Consider the following 12,116-nt stretch of genomic DNA (forward strand, 5'->3'; position numbering starts at 1 on the left):
ATGAATCCTGGGGAGATGGGTGGCGGGGTGTCTCGGAGTAGCATTTGGTGGTGATATTGATTGGTGGTGGTGGTAGTGGTGGTGATGGTTTGGTTTGGTTTGAGAGCAAAAGAAAAAGAAAAGAAAACGTGAAAAAAAGGCAAACAGACAGTAATACAGACAGAGAGAAAGACAGAGGCAGACAGATAGACAGACGAACAGAAAGTATGATGGTAGAAAGAAGCAAACAGGAATGTCGAAAATTGCGAGCGGAACAGCTCGAAAAAAGACGCTAAAGTCGGGCAATCAGTTGAAACAAGATCGGGTAGCAGCTTTAGCTAATGACGTCGGTTAAAAAAGTAAACAAATTGAGATGTCGAGTAGAGGATAGGCAGGAGCAGAGCAGAGAAAAGATGTAAAATTGACTATTGTTAGGGCTCTAGATGATAAAAGAAATAAAGTAAGAACCTAGAAGTAACCTAAAAACCAAGCTAAATGTATGTAGAACATGTTTGTATATGTTTGAAAGCAACACATCCATTCAAACACAGCGTACTCTCGGAGCGAGTAGTATAGAAATGGAAAAAGAAAGAAAGAAAAAGAGATAACGAGAGAAAGAGAGAAACAAGGTAAATGACAGAAGCGAGTCGTCGACCGAAAAAGTAACAAAAAAGCGATAGGAAAGTAGTTTATGTAAAGAGCGATTGCAACGGTATACCGGGTCCTCATCCTCCTCAACCGCGATATCAATCAAGTCCACATTTGGGTGTGTTCAGTAACCTAATAAACTAACGTGTTCGTGTGTGTCTGTGTATACATGTACGTATGTTTGTATGTATGTATGTGTGTATGCATGTGGCAAAGTGTTTTTATTAAACAAATTTGTAATCCGACCCCGGCTTTCGAATTTCCCTTTTTTTCAACGCGCATTTCTCGCTACGAAGCACCAGGCGCCTCCATCGCTGTGCATCCCTTCAGTGGATAATTTTAAAATTCGTCATTACACACACCAATGCACCTCCCCGCCCTACCCATTATCAGTGGCGCGGCCCCGATGCGTCAGCACAACAATTCCTCGCACGAAATTGTAGCAATTGCATCGTCTTGGTGGTAGCAGCAGCGGCGACGGCAACCGTTGTCGCGTTTTCGTCTATTTTTGGGGGAAGTAAGCCACGGAATGCGTACAACGGATCGTCGGTCGTCGGTGCGCGCCGACACGACCTTTGGCCGCGGCCAGCTTTTTTTTTTCAGCGGTGCCACTGACAGGGGGTACAGGGTGGTGTGGTCGAGTGGCTCGGGTATGTCGGGGCATGCCTGGCATACCACTTAGGTGCGACGTTGGCAGCGTCGGCACACACATCTCGGCCGCGGCCTGACCCTGTTGTTACTAACCACGGAAAGTGCGGAGAGTGAAAATTGTAGGGCTATTGGTCGTTCGAGAGGACAAGGATAAAAGGAAAATTGGTATTATCCTCTCATTTGGCATCTTTTTTTTTTTTTTGGGTGGCTTCCAGGTTTTTGCGTTCCGGCGCTGTAACTCGACCTGGATGGATCTCGTCTCGCGTGAAGCATGATGGACACTCCAATCATCCTCTCGTCCAGGATCATTCTTTCGGATGTTTCCGGGTGCTGCTCACTTCAAGGACTCACCTCGGCCTGCCAAGACTGCCATTGACTGCTCACCTTCGAATGCTTTCAAATCCATCAAAGATCCCTCTCCAACGCGATTGCATCTTCGCGCAAGCTGCCGCCTTCTTGCATGCCCCTACAACAATGTGGCAGCTCACCTGCCAAGAATGATGAGCGCAAAACGAGCAACAGAGAGAGAGAGCGGGTTGACCTGGTCCAAAATACCGGCCCATCAATCTCGTCAACTGATGAACGGTGAATCCTTCCTCCTGTGCCTCCGTCATTACGAGCTGTCAACGCTGGCGATCAAAGTGTGCTGAATGGTAACCCCCCCAAGGGACAGCAGAAGAGTCCTCGTCAGTGACAGACGGATTCAGTTGAAGGCGAGTGCCACATTGCCACTGCCGGATTTACAATGCTAACGCGACGAAACAAATGTTAAAATTAGATAGACACACAGGCCTACTAGGGTCTGGACATGCCCGAGGGTCATTCGTTAGCATTCGACATGCAGCCGTGTGTTTGAGAAGCAATTGGCTAGCGCTTGTATTGGATGCCAAGTGATGCCGCAATTTTGCTGCAATCTGTTGCCATACGTTAAGCAGAATCACATGTTCCAGTGTGTGTATGTATCACAACGTCGGCTGTATCTATTGACGTATGATGGACTTTGTCCCAAAAAAAAAAAACCAAAAATTCCAATCATTCCATCAGTCGAGAGAAAGACAGGAGAAGAGGAGCAAGGGACACTAATTTCCCACGGAAACCCTTGCGGTGCTACTCATCAATCAAGCGTTGAAAGGTGGAACAGTCTCGACCTCGAACACTGTCGCTTCCTTCAGTAGTGCAATCAAACCTCAACGCATTTTGGACCTCGCCCCTGGGTGGTTCGAAGTGGTACTCGACGTCGTTCATACACAACATCATCAATCCAACTGCACTTCTACCACAGAGGTGGTGAGTTATTTGTTTGTTTGCGCAAAGACCAACCCATCGACCGACCAGCCGATCGGAATTCATTTCTGCCTTTCGTTACGCGTTGCGAGGTGTAAACAGAGAGAGAGAGAGAGAGAGAGAGATAGAGAGCGAGCGAACGGCCGGAGCGCTTCTTATGCACGCAGTGGCGGCGCTCACTCGGTCATGCCTTGCGGGGAGTTTTATTTTTGAAAATTGTTGGCCACCATCGCTAACGTCAACGTCAACGCGCAAAACAAACCATTTTCGTCGTTCAATTGTCGTGCGCACCACCTACCGGTGGTGTAAGATTTTAATTGTTCAATCAAGATCACGAGCTTCACAATGGTGGAGTCGCGATTCGACTGACCAGAGGCCGACTGACTGACTGACGTACGAAATTGAATCACTTTTAATTGAACGTCAACAGCGCAAATTGAGGACGCCGCCGCTGCTACAAAGCGAACGAGCTGCCAGTGATGGTGCACATATTCTGTGCGCACCGAAGCATGCTGCAGGCACCAAACCAACCAATACAACCTGTTCCCGGGGCCCGGCCTATGCTGGGTACAAATCAATGCCAATGGAAGAGGAGGTGAGATCTAACGATTTAATTAAGAAAAACGAATGCAATAAACTTGGCCGTGACAAAACAATAACGCACGATACGCAGGCGCAACTACGTTTTGCCGAGGGGAGGCTACAAAAAAAAAAGATCTTTCAAAAACTGGCAAACTTGTGACAGAACCAATTAGCCGACGAGGCGAACCGGGAAATCTCGCGAAACACTCTTTCTTTTTTTATTGTAGTTGTGCGCGTGATTCCTTTTATCTTAGGGCCGGAACCGTGACTGGTACCAGGATCGGGGTCAGGAAAAATAATTCGTCAGAAACATTCGTTATCTCGTCGTTCTCTGCTCTCTACCCTACGATGCTCTTCCAACGATCCGGGTGGGTAAGTCCCGTGCGAGACCCTCACTCGCACACTAACGACAACGTCTTGAAGCGAAAGCATAACTATACGATAAAACACAACCAAAAAACAATGATAGCAAAGCATAGCATAGGTGGGTGGATGTGGTGAACGCACACACTAAGTGTTAAAACCCAATTCGGTGCAACATGAACATGAAAACACAAAAGATATTCGGGGACTAAACCGATATGATGCCGGGAAGCCGGGATATCGAAAGGCAGCGCGAAGAAGGGAACAATAAGCGCAGTGCGTACGCATGTACGATGGTGCATAAGGGATGACATAAGAGAAAAACAATTCTTGATCCCGGCACCGGCTGTGTACCAAGTGGCAAACCGGACAGTTGTAGCAAGACAAACGGATTTAAGAGCTAGCAACAGGGGAACGGGAATACTAAAGGCGAAGGAGAGCAAGAGAAAGAGAGAGAGAGAGAGACAGAGCAATCGTGCAAACGAATGTGTAGAACAGCGATAAAACGAACGAACGAACAAACGAACGTAACATAATGGCACAATTGCAGCAGACACGAGGAGAATAACTAACGCGACAATGTAAGTAGTTGTAACAAAATAAAAAAAGAAAGGACTACCATAATTATGACGAACAATAATATTTCAACAAAACAAAAACAGAAATAAAAACATGTAAATAAGTACAGTACAGTGAACGGAAACTTGGGGAAAAATACCATGAGACACGATAAAATAATGAGCAAACAACAAAGTGATAAAACAAATGAACAGAACTCTTAATCGCGCTGAGAGGGTGGATTGGGTAAGAGGGGAAGAGGAAGGGGTATTTCGAGAAGAGAGGTAGTAGTAGTGGTAGTAGTAGTATTTGGTTGTATCATAATACTGTACTTTTAATATTATTAAAAAAGATGAGGAGAATCGGAGGAAGTAGATGTAAGAATATCAAGGGGGAAAAAAGAAACTTGAACAAAGTAAAGGAAGAAAACATCCTTACCCAATGTGTAGTCCCAACTGGAGTCACTGTCGTTTTTGTAAACATTGAGTTTTTCTGGCTGTTGAGAGTTGTTGTTTTTTTTTTGTAGAAATGTTGATGTTGTTGTTGTAGTTGTAGGTAGTTGTTGTAGTAGTTGCATGATGAGTTGCAGGTTTGCGAATGTTGTTTAAATAGATTTGATGAGGTGGTTGTTGTAGTTGTTCATTGTTGTTGTTCGCAAGTAGCGGTTCATTGAGAAGAGGGGCCCATCAATAACCGAGATGATATCGCGCGGCGTGTGTGGCGGTTGGGGCAAATGGGAGGGCGGCGCGGCCACAGCAAGACAGGCAGAGAGCACAGCACGCATTCGTTGTCGATTCGTGTTTTGTAGTAATAGTAGTAGTAGTATAAGTAGTTATATATAAGTAATATGCGTTGCATTATGATCGTTTTTTTTTTCAAGTTTTTCGATGTTGAGTTTCGGTGTTGTTGTTGTTGTTGTTGTTTTATTTTTTCGTTTTCATGCGGCCAGTTCAGGAAGGTGGTAACAGGAATAGTTGTTTCGGGGTTTTGCGGGTTGTAGTAGCGAAGTTGTTGTTGTTCATGTTGTGATGGTTGATGTTGATGTTTTCATGTGGTTGTTGTTGTTGTTGTGGCAGAGACAGTTTCGGTTGTTTCAGATATTTTGCGACAGATTCGGAAAGAAAAGAAAGACAATAAAATGGACAAAACAATGGAAAAATAAATATTTTGGCTTGATCTGTTTTGTGGTTATGTTTCATCTGTAGATATAGAGAAGGTGAATAAGTACAAAAGTAGGGAAATAGGACCACACGGGGAGGGTAGGAGTGAGGGAGAGTAGTGTGGAAAATGGGTTTGTTTTTGCTTTTCTTCATTATTTTAACCGTTGTTTGTTTTTTTTTTATTAAATCTTTTAACGCTTTAGAGGAAAATGTGGAAATGGAAATGAATAGCATAAAGAGAACAGCAGTCACAGCCACATTCGAATGTTCGAAAGTTGGAAAGAGTTTAAATAGTTTACACAAAAGGGGATTGAAAAACAAAACAATAAATAAATAGAGCGTAGATAGCAATATTCAATGGAAGGAAGAGAAATGATAATGTCGAGCAACAGTACAGATCCTGCTATGTAGTGAGACTACTGCTACTTCTTGCACAGCGTTGCAGCTTTTCGACCTTTCGAGATTTAGGGCGATAGTATTACAAGTCTAAATTACATTTTGCACAATAATGTTCGAGTCTAGCGAGGTCAAAGGAAGGTGTATACTATGTAATCGGAAGTACACTAATTGTGGCTCTTGCTTTACATCTATGATCCCCTTTACTAGCGTTCGGAGAGGAAGTATAATTTACAATATTTAGCATTGGACCGAAAAAAAAGATAAACGCAACAACGCGATCGGTAACGAAAAAAGGAAAAAAAGTAATGGGTAGAGTAAATTTATTGCAAAGACACACCGCGCGCCTGATAAAGCCGCCCTTTGCTCAGAGGGAACCGAGTTTTGAGGGGTTGCGAGTTAATGGAATCTATTTTAAAATTTTCTTTTTGTCTTGAGTTACTAGTTTTCGTTGGTTTTATTATTGTATATTTTTGTGGCATGTTTTTTTTCGGACATTCCGAATCAAAATCAATGGAAAGAAAGGAAAGAGAATAAAACAAAAGAAAAACAAAGATCAATGCAACAGGCTTAACGGGAAAGTAAATGAGAAAAAAAGATGGAAACTAAAAAGAAAACGAGGATTTTGTGGGGGTAAAAAGAGAGTTCATGGAGTTCAATCACTGTGGAAAGACTAGAAAGGGGGGAAAAGAAGAAGAAGAAGAATCGAAGCAAAGAAGAAGAAAAGAAATATGGACAAGTATACAGCAAAAAGATGGATGGGGTTAGGGTAGGGGGTCGGGCGAGGGTTGGAGAGGGCGTCGGGGGAGAGAGAGAAAAGTAGGGGATTGTTCGCCACACGCGCCAAATTACCTTTGCGTAGTCGATCTTCAGTGTGCAGCAACCAGAGTAGATGTCGCATCCGTTCAGACTGTCTTTTGCGCGGGTCGCCGATTCTATGCTGTCAAATGTGTTACACCCCCGGGGAAGGAAAAGCGCGGGGGGATGGTGGTTAAGGAAAATACTGGGTTTCATTCATTCATTCATTCATTTTCTCAAATCGCGCTCGTCACTCGTGTTCGCCCCTCGACTGAATGTGGCTTGTAAAGCGAATATTCAATTCAATTACCCTTCCCGATTTCTATGCGTCGAACGGGCAGGGGATGATTGTAGTCAGAAATTATGACTGTACTAAGATTTTACGGGACGCCAAACACTCCGAGGTCGTTTCCACTCAATTGAATTTGGCCCCTTGATTGCTGGCGATTCGCCGTCGTCGTCGTCGTTGCCGGGGCTTGGTTCAATTTCAAACAGCAATCTGAGCATCCCGTAGCCTGTCTGATGCTTGTAAATTGTGCTTTGAAGCGTGGGATACGATGCCGTCTCTTCCCTTCCGAAAAACCAACACTTAATTACCAACCATTGAGACCATTACTAGACCTGGGGAGCCCGAATGTCAGAAATGAACTTTCACTTCAAACACATAACGAACCAAATTGTTCGTTCGCTCGCTCGCTCGCCAGTAACAATCCAATGAAGTACTTTCGCGGAAGCACAAGCGGAGTTCCGGGCCCCGGATAGCGTTAACCACAGCTCCATTCTCGGAATGGTCTGCAGGAAGTCCTAAAGATCGTCTGCCTGCCCGCTGTATCCAGAAGAGCGACTTTCGACAGATGCTTTCTTTGATCGCTCTCCCTTTCTGGCACTAGTAGCTGACAGCAGCTTGAACTATGAAGGCAGAAAACAACTCTATAACCCATTTCCGGGATGGGTGCTGCGTGTTTTCCACGGAAGAACACAGAGGAAACGCACCTTGAGCGCATCCAGGATAGCGCACACGAGCAACAGACACGAGATTAAATGAGCCATAAACGAACCCTGGTGTCAGAAGCAGAGCCCCAAAAAGCTAGCCCCTTTCGAAGGTCAAAGCATAGATCCACCCGATCCAATCTCTGAGGTACCAAGCAGCATCACGCGAAACTTTTCGGGCGAATGTGGTTTTGTCTATGGTCGAGAGAACTCAAAAACAGGAGCGCAAATACGTGATTAACTTTTGCGGTATTGCGAATTCTTCCCTTGTGTCGTGGTCATTAACCATCCGCCCATGGAATGGGACCTGTAAATGGTGAAAGTTTTCACGGACCATAAGATCCTGTGATCAGTGTGTCGAATGTAGCCGTCCGTCTTTCGGGGCCATTTCATCTATAGTGCCGCTGCTGTTTACAACAGCTATTTACATAAGCTTCTGGGTACGTGATTGTACTCATTTCACGGCCGAAAACATAGGATTTTCCACCATTTCAGCGTGAAAACAGATTAACTATTGACTTAGCATGCTACAACGGGATCCATTTTCATGTGATCAACACATCGGCGGTCTCTGGTTCAACTTCTGCACCGCAAAAGGAAGGTCTGTGTGCTGTGCTCTTACTGCATACCCGGTCATGTTCAAATCAATTATGCATTAAATGGTGTCTAGAAAGGAAAACAAATGGTAAAAAAGGTGAAAGCCCCAGAGTCGACACACGGGGTGTAGGTACACACACACGAGAGATGACATACCCGATCCACTTCGCTGTGTTACATTGAGCTATTCATTTTTAACTAACAATTTGCAGTTTATCCCAGCCTGACATCCCCCGTGGTAGTAGGCTGTAAAGTTAATCTCCGATGGATTTCCGAGGACCAAACATCAAACATTCAACGCGCGAATGCGAGAGCGTCGGTGTCCCGGTTGCCATACCACGCTGCTGCTGCTGCTCCTTTGTCAGTAACTCTTCGGGAGTGTGCTGCTGTTCATCATTAAAACTGGTTTCCTGCGCGACAAAAAAAATCTAACACCCAACGAATACAAACGCACACACGCCTGACGCATGATGTGCTAAAATGATAATTTATTTTATGCGAGCTGGAGCAACGATCGTGGAATGCCCTCGCCGCCCGGTCGGTCGCGTTTTGCGCGACACATCAATAAAGTATCAAGTATGACACCACCCGGCTGGCTGCGAGGTTTGTTTGGTTTATGAGGCTCTAAATCTTTACTCTCAGCAGCATACCCCTTGGCCCTGAGACCTGGCCCTGACACAGTTTGCGGGGTGAGGAAAGCTGTTTGTGTTGTTGCCCTACCCGTGGGAAATGCATGGAAGTACAGTTTGCGCGCCACCTGTTTTCCATCGGTCGGTGGTCGGGCGACGAAAAACGGACAGACGGAAACGGGATTAGTGTATAAATCTGGTGCTGATATCTGATGATCTCGGTTCTCTTCTTTGTGCTGCCGACAAAGCATCTGGAGTCGATCGTTGTTTCACATAAGCATTTGTCTTCCGCGAGTTAATCGGGATAAGAGTGTCCCGGAGAGCAGCCGAAGATTCTGAATACGTGCCAGTGTTTCAGTTCCATCGACCGCACACGGCACACAATAGCCGATGAATCAATAGCAAGATGGCGGTGAGGCAGCGCACGAGATACTTTGTAATTAAAAGTTGCACTTCCTGAAATTGAACCACCACCAACAACCACGAACGTGACAACGCAAAGTGCTTCTCGTTTCGATACAAAAGTCGCACACAATGCGGATAAAGTTGTTACCCCAGAGCGCGTCCCTTGGTTTCGCGCGCGCTTTTGGCGCAGGATTGGGGATAATCTAAGGTAATGACTTTTCCGACGACCGCACCCCCCGTTTGGGACTGCATTTGATGCTGCTGCTGCTGCTGCCGCTGCTGCTCTTGAAGATGATTACATCGTAAAACCTTCTCCAGCCCCGCGAAGGGCGCTCCCGTCGTAATGTGTAAAACAAACCCAATCCCGAGAGACTTCTCGCGGATATAAAGGGCGGAAAAAGAGGAGGTGTTCGTGGCCTTGTGGCTTTGCTTTGAAGTAAGATCACTTCCCGAGCAGGTGGCCACACACAGCCACCGAGTTCGTGTCCCGGGGATGTCGATGGTCATATTTTCATGTACCGCGCCGCCCGCTCCCGCTGTTTGTATACAAAGCAGGCAACAGATCCGACCGTGCGCGCGAAAAGGACGTGGAAAATTCGGTTCACCTGAGGAAAAATTAAAATCCTCCTCCGACCGCGATCCACCATCACCGGTACGGAGTAGCTAGTAGCAAACTAACAGCATAAGAGCAAGAAAGAGTCAGTGAACTGGAAAGCGAAATAAATGGAAAATGAAACCAGACGCGCAAGAAACGGCACAGGATGTGCTCGACTCGGCGATGCGGTGCGGAATGTGGTGGCAACGAGCTTAAGACGAGCTTCTTTACTGCAATCATTAGGCTGCTGGAGCTGCACACCATCGTTTGCAGGCGAACGGCTCTCGCAGGCTAAAGATAGCCACGTAGTAATGTAGCAAACGTCCGGTCAACTTCCATCCAACGGAGGGACCGGAGAGAAAGAGAAAAAGCAAGGGACATCGTGAGGTTGGAAACTACTGCGAACGACCTTAAAAAAATGTGAAAATTTATCACTGATTAAGGCTTAAGCGGATGGAGCGAAAGTGTTATTAAGGATCCGCCGGTGCTTCGGTCTCGTACCAACCTACACAGGCACTCGGTCCTGCTCTCTCTCTCTCTCTCATTAGAGCCAACGATGACCACCACCACCACCACTAGCCATGCTGCTGTTGCTGTTGCTCCACGCCAGGACACGAGACACAACAATAAACGATGCCGCATTACTATCGGCATTAGTAGTAGGCACCGCGAGAGGCACTACACGCCGCCAGGGACCTGGCAGAGGACACTCCAGCCAGCGGATGAGGCCCATCGAGAGCGAGCGAGCGGCGAGCATCGGGAAAGATGAGCTCAATTATCATTTATTACTACTGATTGTTACTGATGACGCGGCGCGCTGGTTGTGGTGTGTTGTGCTGCTGATCGTTGGAGCCGCGAAATGGTCGAGCGCGAAGGTAGAGTGCTCTCGTCTGGTCCGTTCCCTCCCCCCGTTGGATATGCATCCCAGTGAGCATCCTAATGAGCTACCAATTAGCGGGATCGTCCCTGGATTTCCTACTCGCACATTTAATCGCGACACCGGGATTGTGTCACCATGCTGCTTTCCGCTGCTCTACACGCCGCTCGAGTTTTTATCCGAGCAGGATGAGAACGGGAATCTATTTACTAAAGCGAAGAGGCGAGCTAAGGAGCTACTCCGCAGGAATCTCTACGGAGGACGATAGTGATGCTAATGAATTGGTTCGCATCGTTTTGCGTTTTTCGCTTCTTCTTTTTTTGTTTGCATTTTATCTCCATCAATCCTTGCTTAAAAGAAGCGGCAATCACGATGGTGGTTCTCAGCTACCCGTAGCAACAGTGGCTACGCCATCACGCGGAGCCCTCATTTATGTTAATTGATCATCAACGGTAACGATAACGAATACCATGATGGCCAGGCCAGAGAGCAGCCGAAGCGACACAAAGCAAATAATCCACCTCCATCCATCGATCCACGGGGCATGGGACGGGACGGCAAAGGTTGGCAGAGCGAGAGTGAGCATTATCCTTTTTCTTTGTTTGCAAGAAATCCAACCAAGAAAGGCAAGAACGAAATCTGGCGCGGGACAGGAGGCTAATAGGGATCGTTGAGAGAGAGAGAATGAAGCGTACCGCCCGGTAAAACCATTCGTGCGTAATGGCGTTGGATCAAGTGCTCTACCCCTTAATAAGGGAGGGGCAGGCAGGCCGGATCGTAATGACGGAGCAGCGTCTTTTTGAAGCTTTACCATATAATAATCATTGTTTACGATTGCATTTATGCAAAAGCAAAGCACCACACCACAGGGGCACAACAGTATCCATTTCCAGGGGGCAATATTGTGTTCCCATAAACTGTTGAGTTTATTGCTGTGCTAGACCACATACAGCCGGCGATAAGCAGAAGCAGCTCAAAATCTTATCGCTTATCAATGACACCGAAAGTCATGCCGCCGTCGATGGTAAATCCAGGAAAGATTTCTGCTTCAATGAGACAAAATTGAAAAAGGCCGACGTGTAGACCACGTTTTAAGTTCTAATTACCCACCGCGTGGTGGTGGCGCATAAAATTTGCAACCAAAAACCGTGTAACCGGTGAAGCCACAAAATATGGCGTGCCCTCGAGCCCTCGAGCTACAAATCTTGGTCGTGGCCCGAGAGCAGCAACGCACCTCCGCCGGTGGTTGTGGATGTTAACGATAACGATAAAATGAACTTCTCTCATTCAGGAGCACCAGCCACCGGCTACCGGCCGACCGGGGTGTCGTGTTGAACGGTATCGGTGACTCCAGATCAGGCAGCCAGCCAGCGGCTGGCAAGTGTGCTTTCTCCGTTGTTTGCAGCAGCACCGCCGTGTCGTGCTCGTGCACGCATACCCAATTCCCAATTAATGTAACCCAGTATATCACCGACAGACAATTAATTTTGAGTGACAATTTCGTGGAGCAAATTATTTCCCTGTTCTTCCGCTTGCCCTTTCCTCTTGTCCGCCATTAACCCTGCTGGGCACCGTCGGCAAGCACCTGGCTGCGACACATTTGC

General features: G+C 46.6%; 1 protein-coding gene across 10 annotated transcripts in view; it reads right to left on the reverse strand.

Moving 5' to 3' along the window:
- Positions 1-12,116, reverse strand: part of LOC125956101 (heterogeneous nuclear ribonucleoprotein L) — a 151,519-nt gene that overhangs the window by 30,938 nt on the left and 108,465 nt on the right. For 7 of the 10 annotated variants that reach the window (XM_049687647.1, XM_049687649.1, XM_049687646.1 and 4 more), the window contains exons 5-6: positions 6,474-6,568; positions 4,504-4,561 (exon numbers count right to left, since the gene is read on the reverse strand). In XM_049687647.1, coding sequence (XP_049543604.1) covers positions 4,504-4,561; positions 6,474-6,568 — 153 coding nt within the window. The remainder of the gene's footprint in view (positions 1-4,503; positions 4,562-6,473; positions 6,569-12,116) is intronic. The other 3 variants (XM_049687655.1, XM_049687654.1, XM_049687653.1) reach the window with 1 other exon arrangement.

The sequence above is a fragment of the Anopheles darlingi genome, chromosome 3 (genome assembly GCF_943734745.1).
Source record: "Anopheles darlingi chromosome 3, idAnoDarlMG_H_01, whole genome shotgun sequence".
Lineage (NCBI taxonomy): Eukaryota > Metazoa > Arthropoda > Insecta > Diptera > Culicidae > Anopheles > Anopheles darlingi.